We start from the raw sequence: 17,500 nt of genomic DNA, 5'->3' as shown, positions 1-17,500 counted from the left end.
GTCAGTATGACTAGTGTGTGTGTGTGTGTGTGTGTGCGTGTGTGTGTGTGTGTGTGTGTGTGTGTGTTTAAAGTCAGTTTGACTGGTGTGTGTGTGTGCGAGTGTACGTCTCATGTTGTCATTCATTTCACTTGTGTTGCCTCAGCCAGGAAGTAGTCTTTGCCAGTCTTGTGTTGTGCCTTGAAAGTGTGTGTCCTGTAAGTATACACAAGTATCACACAGCAGCTGTTTGATGCATCTTGTAGTTTTCAATGACACATGAGGAGCTGTTCAAATCGCCATGTAGAGTTGCTAATGTTAAGTTGGATGCTGCAAGTTAATGTGCAACATGTACACAACATGATGCTGCAAGTTAATGTGCAACATGTACACAACATGATGCTGCAAGTTAATGTGCAACATGTACACAACATGATGCTGCAAGTTAATGTGCAACATGTACACAACATGATACTGCAAGTTAATGTGCAACATGTACACAACATGATGCTGCAAGTTAATGTGCAACATGTACACAACATGATGCTGCAAGTTAATGTGCAACCTGTACACAACATGATGCTGCAAGTTAATGAGCAACATGTACACAACATGATGCATCACATATTTGACATATTTTCCAGTTTTCTGTACAACATGTCCGAAAAGGAGTAGGAAGAAGCAAAGCTTATTTAATCTTCCCCCTTTTCCACAACTACTAACACTTATGTTCACTTCCTGTTCTCATTTTGGAGCACAATTTACATCCAGAATTTGTAAATACAGCAGTTGTCTAATAAATAGTTAATGATTTACTTATTTAGATCATAATTATATCTGATTGTCAATAAGTTGAATACAATAATGTTAGCAAAAGTCAGCTAACAACGGAGGAAAAGAAAATGCTCTACAAAACATTCCAAAAACCTCCATCAATGTTTTATATACACACTGTAAGTATATATGTAGTATCTAGTAACATTCATAATAACATGTAATATATACATGATGTAAGTATATATGTCATGTAGTAACATTCATAACAACATGTAATATATGCATGATGTAAGTATATATGTGGTATCTAGTAACATTCATAATAACATGTAACATATACATGATTGAAGTATATATGTCATGTAGTAACATTCATAATAACATGTAATATATACATGATGTAAGTATATATGTCATGTAGTAACATTCATAATAACATGTAATATATACATGATGTAAGTCTATATGTCATGTAGTAACATTCATAACAACATGTAATATATACATGATGTAAGTCTATATGTCATGTAGTAACATTCATAACAACATGTAATATATGCATGATGTAAGTATATATGTCATGTAGTAACATTCATAACAACATGTAATATATACATGATGTAAGTATATATGTGGTATCTAGTAACATTCATAATAACATGTAACATATACATGATTGAAGTATATATGTCATGTAGTAACATTCATAATAACATGTAATATATACATGATGTAAGTATATATGTAATGTAGTACCATTCATAACAACATGTAATATATACATGATGTAAGTATTTATGTCATGTAGTAACATTCATAACAACATGTAATATATGCATGATGTAAGTATAAATGTCATGTAATAACATTCATAATAACATGTAATATATGCATGATGTAAGTATGATTGTCATGTAGTAACATTCATAATAACATGTAATATATGCATGATGTAAGTGTGATTGTCATGTAGTAACATTCATAATAACATGTAATATATACATGATGTAAGTATATATGTCATGTAGTAACAATCATAATAACATGTAATATATACATGATGTAAGTATATATGTCATGTAGTAACATTCATAACAACATGTAATATATGCATGATGTAAGTATAAATGTCATGTAATAACATTCATAATAACATGTAATATATACATAATGTAAGTATATATGTCATGTAGTAACATTCATAATAACATGTAATATATACATGATGTAAGTATATGTCATGCAGTAACATTCATAATAACATGTAATATATAAATGATGTAAGTATATATGTAGTATCTAGTAACATTCATAATAACATGTAATATATACATGATGTAAGTATGTCATGCAGTAACATTCATAATAACATGTAATATATACATGATGTAAGTATGTCATGCAGTAACATTCATAATAACATGTAATATATACATGATGTAAGTATATATGTAGTATCTAGTAACATTCATAATAACAACTAATATTTACATATTTTCATCATGTTAAGCATACGACGGTGTATTCATTTCACAAAACGTTCTCTATTTCCCTTCAACAACAACAAGAAGAAGACTAGTGTATCGAGTGTATCATGGCAGACTTGATGAGAGACAACAAAGACTACTTTGGGACAAATGATGATCCAAAACTTCTATTTTTGAGCTTGAATATAAGGAGGATGATCTACAAGTTTTAGAAGCTGTGTGCTAAACAGATGCAAACACTAAGCATCATGTAGCAGTATTGCTAAGTGCTAAACAAGATATACAAACATAATAAAACAATCACTTACTGTATAATGTCTGCTCTCACTGAGATAAAGACTGATGGCATGTTTATATCTTCCCCATACATCAACAAATCATCATCATCCTCACAAAGGATTAAAAAAACGAGTGTATTTTCGTTTCTTTCTGGCCATCCTGGGGTCTAAGTTGGATGTCAAAGTTGACCAACTTGTAGGTTTATGTCCACAACCTTCTACTATCTAGGTGAGAGACATGATTTATCATCTAGAATTAACTTTCACCAACTCAGAGGCCATGCAGCAGCTCAATGTGTCAATATAGCAGCACATGTCACCACATGTAAATGGAGTATTGTTGGTGTTTTTTAGAGTACTTTATGGGCACAATACTCCCATTATCTACATTATTAGACATATTTATACAAATTGCGCGACTTGGGATGCATAAAAAAAGTCTTGTCTTAAATCAGGATTGTGAGCGACGGACAAACATTAAAAAAAAAAGTTGTCTTCAAGTCTTGGAAGAGAACTTTTACACAGACAACTACTCCTACTACTATATAACTACTACTATATAACTACTATATACTACTATATAACTACTCGTGCCATTGTAATGACAGTATATTGTGGCCCAGGTGTATTTACTGTAGTTCCACAGGTAATATTTAGATGGCTCCTCCCACACATGCAGGTGTGTTGATCATGTCTCATCTACCTGGGGATGACCACAGGTGTGCAACACAACAACAACAACTGCCACCTTCTTCCATAACCACCACCACCCCCCCTGGAACATACACACACACCACCAATACACACATGTAGTATTATTGTACTCTAACTTGCAGGGGGGGCACACCACCAATACACACATGTAGTATTATTGTACTCTAACTTGCAGGGGGGGCACACCACCAATACACACATGTAGTATTATTGTACTCTAACTTGCAGGGGGGCACATCACCAATACACACATGTAGTATTATTGTACTCTAACTTGCAGGGGGGGCACACCACCAATACAAACATGTACTATTATTGTACTCTAACTTGCAGGGGGGCACACCACCAATACACACATGTAGTATTATTGTACTCTAACTTGCAGGGGGGCACACCACCAATACACACATGTAGTAATATTGTACTCTAACTTGCAGGGGGGCACACCACCAATACACACATGTAGTATTATTGTACTCTAACTTGCAGGGGGGGGCACACCACCAATACACACATGTAGTATTATTGTACTCTAACTTGCAGGGGGGGGGGGGGGGCACACCACCAATACACACATTTACTGAGTTACAGTAAAATCAAGAAGTATAATAAATAAAAAAAATCTAAATAATTGAGAAGCACTGAATTACAGTAAAATAAATAAATATAATATATAAATACATAAAAATAATTGATAAACACTAAGTTACAGTAAAATAATCAAATAAGATGACTAAAAAATAAACATTAGTTACATTAAAATGAATAAATACCATACATAAATAAATAAAAATGAGTTTCAGTAAGATGAATAAAACAATAAAAATTAGTTAAAGAAAGATGAATAAATAAATACAAATGAGTTACAGTAAGATGAATAAATAAATAAAAATGAGTTACATTAAGATGAATAAATAAACAAAAATTAGTTACAGTAAGATGAATAAATAAATAAAAATGAGTTACATTAAGATGAATAAATAAATAAAAATGAGTTAGAGTAAGATGAATAAATACATAAAAATGAGTTACAGTAAGATGAATAAATAAATAAAAATGAGTTACAGTAAGATGAATAAATACATAAAAATGAGTTGCATTAATATGAATAAATAAATAAAAATGAGTTTCAGTAAGATGAATAAAAAAATAAAAATTAGTTACAGAAAGATGAATAAATAAATACAAATGAGTTACAGTAAGATGAATAAATAAATAAAAATTAGTTAAATTAAGATGAATAAATAAACAAAAATTAGTTACAGTAAGATGAATAAATAAAATAAAAAAAGTTACATTAAGATGAATAAAAAAAAAAAAAAGAGTTAGAGTAAGATGAATAAATAAATAAAAATGAGTTAGAGTAAGATGAATAAATAAATAAAAATAAGTTACAGTAAGATGAATAAATACATAAAAATGAGTTGCATTAATATGAATAAATAAATAAAAATTAGTTACAGTAAGATGAATAAATAAATAAAAATGAGTTACAGTAAGATGAATAAATAAATAAAAATGAGTTACATTAAGATGAATAAATAAACAAAAATTAGTTACAGTAAGATGAATAAATAAATAAAAATGAGTTACATTAAGATGAATAAATAAATAAAAATGAGTTAGAGTAAGATGAATAAATAAATAAAAATGAGTTACAGTAAGATGAATAAATAAATAAAAATTAGTTAGAGTAAGATGAATAAATAAATAAAAATGAGTTACAGTAAGATGAAAAAATAAATAAAAATGAGTTACAGTAAGATGAATAAATAAATAAAAATGAATTACAGTAAGATGAATAATTAAATAAAAATTAGTTACAGTAAGATGAATAAATAAATAAAAATGAGTTACAGTAAGATGAATAAATACATAAAAATTAGTTACAGTAAGATGAAAAAATAAATAAAAATGAGTTACAGTAAGATGAATAAATAAATAAAAATGAGTTACAGTAAGATGAATAAATACATAAAAATGAGTTACGGTAAGATGAATAAATAAATAAAAATGAGTTAAAGTAAGATGAATAAATAAATAAAAATGAGTTACAATAAGATGAATAAATACATAAAAATGAGTTACAGTAAGATGAATAAATAAATAAAAATGAGTTCGAGTAAGATGAATAAATAAATAAAAATGAGTTAGAGTAAGATGGCTTCTTGAGATGCAGTCATTAGGTGAAGAAAAGCAGAAATGATCAGTCATTTCAAGTCCACTGAGACTAACGACATCTTTCACTTAATTACTGAGAAGACTCGCACTCAATCAGCAAGATTCATCTGCAACTGATGACAAGTTGGAAAGTGTAAATGTGTCCTCCACCGAGGCTGAGAGCCTGGTTCCAAAGCAAGTGTGCTAGGCACCGAGCTAAAAGCTTGAATGTTCTGCTCATTGTGCAGCCTAACGCTGATCCGAACCCAACTAATGAAGCTAGCATGTGTTCACAAGTTCATCCATACATCACCTCACTTATGGCACATGTTCATCCATACATCGCCTCGTTTATGGCACATGTTCATCCATACATCGCCTCGTTTATGGCACATGTTCATCCATACATCGCCTCGTTTATGGCACATGTTCATCCATACATCGCCTCACTTATGGCACATGTTCATCCATACATCGCCTCGTTTATGGCACATGTTCATCCATACATCGCCTCACTTATGGCACATGTTCATCCATACATCGCCTCACTTATGGCACATGTTCATCCATACATCGCCTCGTTTATGGCACATGTTCATCCATACATCGCCTCGTTTATGGCACATGTTCATCCATACATCGCCTCGTTTATGGCACATGTTCATCCATACATCGCCTCGTTTATGGCACATGTTCATCCATACATCGCCTCACTTATTGCACATGTTCATCCATACATCGCCTCGTTTATAGCACATGTTCATCCATACATCGCCTCGTTTATGACACATGTTCATCCATACATCGCCTCACTTATGGCACATGTTCATCCATACATCGCCTCGTTTATGGCACATGTTCATCCATACATCGCCTCACTTATTGCACATGTTCATCCATACATCGCCTCGTTTATAGCACATGTTCATCCATACATCGCCTCGTTTATGACACATGTTCTTCCATACATCGCCTCACTTATGGCACATGTTCATCCATACATCGCCTCGTTTATGGCACATGTTCATCCATACATCGCCTCGTTTATGGCACATGTTCATCCATACATCGCCTCGTTTATGGCACATGTTCATCCATACATCGCCTCACTTATGGCACATGTTCATCCATACATCGCCTCGTTTATGACACATGTTCATCCATACATCGCCTCACTTATGGCACATGTTCATCCATACATCGCCTCGTTTATGGCACATGTTCATCCATACATCGCCTCGTTTATGGCACATGTTCATCCATACATCGCCTCACTTATGGCACATGTTCATCCATACATCGCCTCGTTTATGGCACATGTTCATCCATACATCGCCTCACTTATGGCACATGTTCATCCATACATCGCCTCGTTTATGGCACATGTTTATCCATACATCGCCTCACTTATGGCACATGTTCATCCATACATCGCCTCACTTATGGCACATGTTCATCCATACATCGCCTCGTTTATGGCACATGTTCATCCATACATCGCCTCGTTTATGGCACATGTTCATCCATACATCGCCTCGTTTATGGCACATGTTCATCCATACATCGCCTCGTTTATGACACATGTTCATCCATACATCGCCTCACTTATGGCACATGTTCATCCATACATCGCCTCGTTTATGGCACATGTTCATCCATACATCGCCTCGTTTATGGCACATGTTCATCCATACATCGCCTCGTTTATGGCACATGTTCATCCATACATCGCCTCACTTATGGCACATGTTCATCCATACATCGCCTCGTTTATGGCACATGTTCATCCATACATCGCCTCACTTATGGCACATGTTCATCCATACATCGCCTCGTTTATGGCACATGTTCATCCATACATCGCCTCGTTTATGGCACATGTTCATCCATACATCGCCTCACTTATGGCACATGTTCATCCATACATCGCCTCACTTATGGCACATGTTCATCCATACATCGCCTCACTTATGGCACATGTTCATCCATACATCACCTCGTTTATGGCACATGTTCATCCATACATCGCCTCGTTTATGGCACATGTTCATCCATACATCGCCTCGTTTATGGCACATGTTCATCCATACATCGCCTCACTTATTGCACATGTTCATCCATACATCGCCTCGTTTATAGCACATGTTCATCCATACATCGCCTCGTTTATGACACATGTTCATCCATACATCGCCTCACTTATGGCACATGTTCATCAATACATCGCCTCGTTTATGGCACATGTTCATCCATACATCGCCTCGTTTATGGCACATGTTCATCCATACATCGCCTCGTTTATGGCACATGTTCATCCATACATCACCTCGTTTATGGCACATGTTCATCCATACATCGCCTCGCTTATGGCACATGTTCATCCATACATCGCCTCACTTATGGCACATGTTCATCCATACATCGCCTCGTTTATGGCACATGTTCATCCATACATCGCCTCTTTTATGGCACATGTTCATCCATACATCGCCTCGTTTATGGCACATGTTCATCCATACATCGCCTCGTTTATGACACATGTTCATCCATACATCGCCTCACTTATGGCACATGTTCATCCATACATCGCCTCGTTTATGGCACATGTTCATCCATACATCGCCTCGTTTATGGCACATGTTCATCCATACATCGCCTCGTTTATGGCACATGTTCATCCATACATCGCCTCGTTTATGGCACATGTTCATCCATACATCACCTCGTTTATGGCACATGTCCATCCATACATCGCCTCGCTTATGGCAACCAGATGCTGTAGTGAATATATACAATGATGTAGTGAATATATACAATTATGTAGTGAATATATGCAATGATGTAGTGAATATTTACAATGATGTAGTAATTATACAATGATGTAGTGAATATATACAATGATGTAGTGAATATTTACAATGATGTAGTGAATATATACAATGATGTAGTGAATATTTAAAGTGATGTAGTGAATATTTACAATGATGTAGTGAATATTTACAATGATGTAGTGAATATATACAATGATGTAGTGAATATTTAAAGTGATGTAGTGAATATTTACAATGATGTAGTGAATATTTACAGTGATGTAGTGAATATTTACAATGATGTAATAAATATTTAAAGTGATGTAGTGAATATATACTATGATGTAGTGAATATACACAATGATGTAGTGAATATTTACAGTGATGTAGTGAATATTTACAATGATGTAGTGAATATTTAAAGTGATGTAGTGAATATTTACAATGATGTAGTGAATATTTACAGTGATGTAGTGAATATTTACAGTGATGTAGTGAATATTTACAATGATGTCGTGAATATTTACATAATGTAGTGAATATTTACAGTGATGTAGTGAATATTTACAGTGATGTAGTCAATATTTACAGTGATGTAGTGAATATATACAATGATGTAGTGAATATTTACAATGATGTAGTGAAAATTTACAGTGATGTAGTGAATATTTACAGTGATGTAGTGAATATTTGCAGTGATGTAGTGAATATATACAATGATGTAGTGAAAATATACAATGATGTAGTGAATATTTACATTGATGTAGTGAATATTTACAATGATGTAGTGAATATTTACAGTGATGTAGTGAATATTTGCAGTGATGTAGTGAATATTTACAGTGAAATAGTGAATATATACAATAATGTAGTGAATATTTACAATGATGTAGTGAATATTTTCAATGATGTAGTGAATATTTACAATGATGTAGTGAATATTTACAATAATGTAGTGAATATTTAAAGTGATGTAGTGAATATTGATGTAGTGAATATGTACAATGATGTAGTGAATATTTACAATGATGTAGTGAATATTTATATTGATGTAGTGAATATTTATATTGATGTAGTGAATATATACAATGACGTAGTGAATATTTACAGTGATGTAGTGAATACATACAATGATGTAGTGAATATTTATATTGATGTAGTGAATATTTACAGTGAAGAAGTGAATATATACAATAATGTAGTGAATATTTACAATGATGTAGTGAATATTTACAATGATGTAGTGAACATTTAAAGTGATGTAGTGAATATTTACAATGATGTGTGGTTGCAGCCTCCAGCCGTGCACCCATCCCCATGGCGGTGGTGCGTAGGGAGCTGTCGTGCGAGTCTTACCCCATCGAGCTGCGCTGCCCGGGCACTGATGTCATCATGATTGAGAGCGCCAACTACGGGCGCACGGACGACAAGATCTGTGACTCTGACCCCGCCCAGATGGAGAACACTCGCTGCTACCTGCCTGACGCCTACAAGATCATGTCGCTCAGGTCAGTCTGATGTCTGATGTCTGATGTCTGATGTCTGATGTCTGGTGTCTGATGTCTGATGTCTGATGTCTGATGTCTGGTGTCTGGTGTCTGATGTCTGGTGTCTGATGTCTGATGTCTGGTGTCTGGTGTCTGGTGTCTGGTGTCTGGTGTCTGATGTCTGATGTCTGGTGTCTGATGTCTGATGTCTGATGTCTGATGTCTGATTTCTGGTGTCTGGTGTCTGGTGTCTGGTGTCTGGTGTCTGATGTCTGATGTCTGGTGTCTGGTGTCTGATGTCTGATGTCTGATGTCTGGTGTCTGGTGTCTGGTGTCTGATGTCTGATGTCTGATGTCTGATGTCTGATGTCTGATGTCTGATGTCTGATTTCTGGTGTCTGGTGTCTGGTGTCTGATGTCTGATGTCTGGTGTCTGATGTCTGATGTCTGATGTCTGATTTCTGATGTCTGATGTCTGATGTCTGATTTCTGATGTCTGATTTCTGATGTCTGATGTCTGATGTCTGATTTCTGGTGTCTGGTGTCTGGTGTCTGGTGTCTGATGTCTGATGTCTGATGTCTGGTGTCTGGTGTCTGGTGTCTGATGTCTGGTGTCTGGTGTCTGATGTCTGATGTCTGATGTCTGATGTCTGATTTCTGGTGTCTGGTGTCTGGTGTCTGGTGTCTGATGTCTGGTGTCTGGTGTCTGGTGTCTGATGTCTGATGTCTGATGTCTGGTGTCTGGTGTCTGGTGTCTGATGTCTGATGTCTGATGTCTGATTTCTGATGTCTGATGTCTGATGTCTGATTTCTGGTGTCTGGTGTCTGGTGTCTGATGTCTGATGTCTGGTGTCTGATGTCTGATGTCTGATTTCTGATGTCTGATGTCTGATTTCTGATGTCTGATTTCTGATGTCTGATGTCTGATGTCTGATGTCTGATTTCTGATGTCTGGTGTCTGGTGTCTGGTGTCTGATGTCTGATGTCTGGTGTCTGGTGTCTGGTGTCTGATGTCTGATGTCTGATGTCTGAAGTCTGATGTCTGAAGTCTGAAGTCTGATGTCTGATTTCTGATGTCTGATGTCTGATGTCTGGTGTCTGATGTCTGATGTCTGGTGTCTGGTGTCTGGTGTCTGGTGTCTGGTGTCTGATGTCTGATGTCGGGCCTGCTGGGGGAATGTCAGGGACAAAAGAAATCGATTTTTTGATTAATCGCGATTCTTATTAGTAACGATTCTTAATCAATTAAAAAAACAAAATATGTATATTTTGTTTTTGTCAATCTGTCTTGTGCAGCCACTCAGACAAATCATTATGTAGATATAGATGATCTATATCTACTCTACACACTTACTTTACATGATGTAGATGTAGATGATCTATATCTACTCTACACATTTACTTTACATGATGTAGATGTAGATGATCTATATCTACTCTACACACCTACTTTACATGATGTAGATGTAGATGATCTATATCTGATGTACACACTTACTTTACATGATGTAGATGTAGATGATCTATATCTGATGTACACATTTACTTTACATTATGTAGATGATCTATATCTGATGTACACACTTACTTTACATGATGTAGATGTAGATGATCTATATCTACTCTACATACTTACTTTACATGATGTAGATGTAGATGATCTATATCTGATGTACACACTTACTTTAGATTATGTAGATGTAGATGATCTATTTCTGATGTACACACTTACTTGTTGTGTTGTTTATTTTTCATTGTTTAGGTATAATTTTATTCCACAAAACCATTTTCTTTTAAGTAATAAAGACATTTATCAGGGTTGTTTATCTATTTAATGTAGTTAATCATAGAACTGACATCCAATGTTATTCAAAAAAATATTGATTCTGAATCAAATCGTTACCCCCTAGAATTGAATCAAATTGTGCCCAAAGATTTATAGTCCTAATATTTATGCACCAGACCATTCCATTCTATTCAATTCTTGGGTTAATGATTATATATATATATATATATATATATATATATATATATAAAAATTCAAATAAGAATCGTTACAAATAAGAATCGTAATTCATTCAGAAATATATATATATTTTTGACAGCCCAATTAGATAGTTTCTAATTGTTTCCCCACACTTGCAAATGTTGCTCATCTCTAATATGAAACTGAACGGTCTCAAGTCAAAGTTCTGGTTTGGAAGGAAGACCAAGACGGCTCGTCTTGTGTCTTTGGTCAAGACGACCAAGATCAGAGGTTTTCTTCCTGTCACTCACTTGTGTAATAGAAATGTCGTTTTCAGAGGTCTATACAGTTGTATTGGGTGGATACAACTCTATAATTGTATATGGTGGATACCACTCTATGGTTGTAATGGATGAACAAAACTATATTTGTAATAGGTGGATACATGTTATGGTTGTAATGGGTGGATGCATGTTATGGTTGTAATGGATGGATGCATGTTATGGTTGTAATGGGTGGATACATGTTATGGTTGTAATGGATGGATACATGTTATGGTTGTAATGGATGGATGCATGTTATGGTTGTAATGGATGGATGCATGTTATGGTTGTAATGGATGGATGCATGTTATGGTTGTAATGGATGGATGCATGTTATGGTTGTAATGGATGGATACATGTTATGGTTGTAATGGATGGATACATGTTATGGTTGTAATGGGTGGATACATGTTATGGTTGTAATGTATGGATACATGTTATGGTTGTAATGGATGGATACATGTTATGGTTGTAATGGATGGATACATGTTATGGTTGTAATGGATGGATACATGTTATGGTTGTAATGGGTGGATACATGTTATGGTTGTAATGGATGGATACATGTTATGGTTGTAATGGGTGGATACATGTTATGGTTGTAATGGATGGATACATGTTATGGTTGTAATGGGTGGATACATGTTATGGTTGTAATGGATGGATACATGTTATGGTTGTAATGGATGGATACATGTTATGGTTGTAATGGATGGATACATGTTATGGTTGTAATGGATGGATGCATGTTATGGTTGTAATGGATGGATGCATGTTATGGTTGTAATGGATGGATACATGTTATGGTTGTAATGGATGGATACATGTTATGGTTGTAATGGATGGATACATGTTATGGTTGTAAATGATAGATACATGTTATGGTTGTAATGGATGGATGGATACATGTTATGATTGTAATGAGTGGATACAATTATTTAACTGCATACAACTCTATAGTTGTAATGGCTGGATAACATTTTATATTTGCAATGGGTGAATACAAATATATTTGCAATGGGTGGATAAACGTTAAGGTTGTAATGAGTGGATACAACTCTATAGTTGTATTGGGTGGATACATTTCTATATTTGTAAAGGGGGGAACAACTCTCTAGTTTTATTCAGTAAATACAACTATATGTTGTAACGGGTGGATACAACTCTTAAGTTGTATTGGGTGGATGAAACTCTGTAGTTGTATTGGGTGGATACAACTCAATAGTTGTAATGGGTGGATAAACTCAATGGTTGTAATGGATGGATACAACTCTATATTTGTAATGGGTGGATACAACTCTTAAGTTGTAATGGGTGTATACAACTATATTTGTAATGGGTGGATACAACTCAATGGCTGTAATGGATGGATACAACTCTATAGTTGTATTGGGTGGATACAACTCCATAGTTGTAATGTGTTGATATAACTATATAGTTGTAATGGGTGGATAAAACTCAATATTTGTGTTGGGTGGATAAAACGCTATATTCATAGTTGATAGATAAAACTATATATTTCTAATGGCTGGATATAATTCTATAGTTGTATTGGGTGGATATAACTCCTTAGTTGTCATGGGTGGATACAACTACATACTTGTAATGGGTGAATAAAACGCCATAGTTGTAATAGGTGTATAAATCTCAATATTTGTATTGGGTGGAAACAACTCTATAGTTATAGTTGATGGATAAAACTATTTTGTGTTAATGGCTGGATACAACTCTATAGTTGTATTGGGTGGATAAAACTCCATAGTCTTATGGGTGAATAGGACTATACAGTTGTAATAGGTGGATACAACTCTATAGTTGTAGTTGGTGGATAAAATTATATATTTTTAATGGCTGGATAAAACTCTAGAGTTGTACTGGGTGGATACAACTCCATAGTTGTTATAGGTGGATGAAACTCCATATATGGAATGGGTGGATACAACTACATACAGTTGTGAAAGATGGATACAACTCTATAATTGGATCAAGTGGAAAAAACTATACAGTTGTAATGGTGGATACGACTTTATAGTTGTAATGGGTGGAATGTTTGTCATCATGGATTATTCTCCTCCTCTGCTCCTCTTTTGGAACAAAGTTTGCAGCGTGCAGTCATTTGTTCCACGCCTGTTGCCTCAAATCTAAACCACTGACAACACTTTTCTTCTCAAACCTCTCCCTCTCGTTTGCGTTAGCATTATCCATGTTCAGCTAGGCGTGTGAATCTCCGCTAAGGAAGTGAGGCGCAGGGCTAAATCTACGGAAGCTCCTGAGGGTAAAAAGTATGCCGGACATAAAAGAGCAAAAACATCATTTAAAAAAAAATAGTTTTAATGGTCTGCAACAAAAACTTGAATATGACTAAAAATGATGTCCTAGTAGAAATAGAGTTCCATCTAAGAAGTGCATCATGATTTTTCAAAGTAAAATACTTTGTTTTTGTGTTCAGTGTAAAGTTATTTTATTTTGACGTGTGGAAATGATATTTGTTATGACTGCAATAACAAATATTGGTGGTTGCTGTCATGGTCTCTCATGACAGATTTGCTTTGGTTTACATTTCCTATTCAGCGCTCTTATTTTCTTGTCCTGCACTTCCTGTTTGGCATGCGAGGCTGCACCTTTACCTTTGTTCAGAGCGCTCCTTCCTCACCTGTTCCTGATTGGCAATCAGGAGGCTCACCTGGCTCTATTTGCCAGTCAGCGTGGTTCATTAAAGACTCAAACACAAAGATTGGATCATTCTGAAGCAAAGTTTTAGTAGTGACAGACGTCTCACATGAAGATAACACAATCAGTCCTGCCTTGATTGATCAACAAGAGTCTTCATTCAAGGTATTTCATTTGTCATCTATCCTACTTTCGGGTGCACCGGGATATAAGCCACACCCACTACATTTTTAGAAGGAAAACATATTTCCCATACATAAGTCACACTTAAGTGGCAGATATATACGTTGTGAAATGACTTATTTACACAGAATGTTTATTTACATACCTTAATTGTTTCCACATGGTGTCTGTAACAGGGCAGTAAAACGACTGATCAAACAAAACAGAAGTCATGGTCATGAACCCACTAGCTGCACAAGCTAACTCTCCAATCAGCTAAACAGACTCAATAACTCCACGCTGACGTTTTGGTGAATTTACTGAGGAATTTGTGAAAGTGAAACAATACAAAATTAATGTAAGTTAATAATACTAGCACTGACACTTGTAAACGTGTTAGCGTATTAGCTAATTGATAGCATGTACAAACATGCATGGAAACACTCCTACAGACATCACACATGGGACACTTAAGTAAGTAAGTTTTAGTTATATTGTAAAACTTACAAACGTTACTTGGAGTGATGATTAAAAAATCCATACAAGTAATAACATTATGGACGGCGAGAAGACGGAACAGCACTTGTCCTTGCGCAGTCTAAACAGAGCACCTGCAGTGAACAAACATTGAAACAAGACAAATACACTTCTACTTCCGGTTGAAAGCTCAGTACAAACAAAGGGCGCTGCTCGTTCAAAAAGATAGCACCGTAGCTTAAACAATAACACACCTTTTCAGTGTCTTTGATCGTTTTGTTTTTTGTAACTATTTGCACTATGGCCGCCAGTGAAGAAACATCCATAAATCAGCTGCATCGTTTAATAATCCGCGGGGTTCAAAGCGTAGGAAAACACAGTACACGCATTGGCTTTAATCTCTGCTATGAAACAATAATAATAATAATACTAGATTTTATTTGTAAAAGCACTTTACTTTGAGCAAACAACCTCAAAGTGTTACAGTGCATTTAAAAAACCAACAAAACAAAGACAAAACAACAACGCTAAAACCACAAATAGCTGCCCCCAACAAGTAAAATAAATAGTAAAAAAAAAATAAAAAAAATAGAACAGCCTAATTGCTAGAACTAGCGCACACCTATATCTAAAAAAACAGGGTTTTTTTTTAGAAAGAAGGGTTTGTAAGCCTTTTTTAAAAGCATCCACAGTCTGTGGTGCCCTCAGGTGGTCAGGGAGAGCGTTCCACAGACCGGGCGCGGTGGAGCAGAAAGCCCGGTCTCCCAAACAATAATTGTTGGCTATAAAATGAGTTTTGTGTTGATGTTGTTGTGTCTGGGATGGATATATTTGTTATGAAACAGATTCATAAAAAAACAGATAAAAAAGTTTGTAAGTAAAGTCTGCCAGAGTTGTGTCAGCGAGGCGTACGTAAATGTTAGCGACAACGCGGTTAAACGTCTTCAGTGACGCGCCCGCCACAGAAACAGTGACACATGCGAGCTTCCTGTCGACGGCTCATTTGCTATTCATCCTCTTAAAGTGTGAGCGTCAAGCTGCGAGCTCACTGCTCTGAAGGTGACAGCAAACAAACACGCTGAAGAAACATCACAACGTTGCTCTCAACGAAGGCAGGAAGGTTATTTAGCAGCAAATCATACAAACTCATCTATTTGTCAGGTTTACACAGACTTCTCCTTCCTGTTTGGATCTTGTTCTTGTCCATCATGTTCTTGTCCATCATGTTCTTGTCCATCATGTTCTTGTCCATCATGTTCTTGTCCATCATGTTCTTGTTCATCATGTTCTTGTCCATGTTCTTGTCCATCATGTTCTTGTCCATCATGTTCTTGTCCATCTTGTTCTTGTCCATCATGTTCTTGTCCATCATGTTCTTGTCCATCATGTTCTTGTCCATCTTGTTCTAGTCCATCTTGTTCTTGTCCATCATGTTCTTGTCCATCATGTTCTTGTCCATCTTGTTCTTGTCCATCTTGTTTTTGTCCATCTTGTTCTTGTCCATCATGTTCTTGTCCATCATGTTCTTGTCCATCATGTTCTTGTTCATCTTGTTCTTGTCCATGTTCTTGTCCATCATGTTCTTGTCCATCATGTTCTTGTCCATCTTGTTCTTGTCCATCTTGTTCTTGTCCATCTTGTTCTTGTCCATCATGTTCTTGTCCATCATGTTCTTGTCCATCATGTTCTTGTCCATCTTGTTCTTGTCCATCATGTTCTTGTCCATCATGTTCTTGTCCATCTTGTTCTTGTCCATCATGTTCTTGTCCATCATGATCATGTTCTTGTTCATCTTGTTCTTGTCCATGTTCTTGTCCATCATGTTCTTGTCCATCATGTTCTTGTCCATCATGTTCTTGTCCATCATGTTCTTGTCCATCTTGTTCTTGTCCATCTTGTTCTTGTCCATCTTGTTCTTGTCCATCATGTTCTTGTCCATCATGTTCTTGTCCATCATGTTCTTGTCCATCTTGTTCCTGTCCCTCATGGAGTGGGTGCTGCACCAGAGCATAAACAAGACACAAAATGCACAAAACACGTATATATATATATATATATATATATATATATATATATATATATATATATATATATATATATATATATATATATATTAATATATATATATATATATATATATATATATATATATATATATATATATATATATATATATATATTAAGGCTGCAGCTAACGATTATTTTTCTAT

The 17,500-nt window shown here is 35.3% G+C and overlaps 1 protein-coding gene across 1 annotated transcript in view; it reads left to right on the top strand.

Annotated features, from left to right (window-relative positions):
• The window catches only part of adgrl3.1 (adhesion G protein-coupled receptor L3.1), a 320,601-nt gene that overhangs the window by 102,401 nt on the left and 200,700 nt on the right, over nt 1-17,500 (top strand). Inside the window, exon 4 of the mRNA XM_072914913.1 lies at nt 9,500-9,713. Within this exon, the coding sequence (XP_072771014.1) occupies nt 9,500-9,713 (214 nt within the window). The remainder of the gene's footprint in view (nt 1-9,499; nt 9,714-17,500) is intronic.

The sequence above is a fragment of the Nerophis lumbriciformis genome, linkage group LG16, assembly GCF_033978685.3.
Source record: "Nerophis lumbriciformis linkage group LG16, RoL_Nlum_v2.1, whole genome shotgun sequence".
NCBI lineage: Eukaryota > Metazoa > Chordata > Actinopteri > Syngnathiformes > Syngnathidae > Nerophis > Nerophis lumbriciformis.
This window is presented reverse-complemented; position numbering and strand designations above follow the sequence as displayed.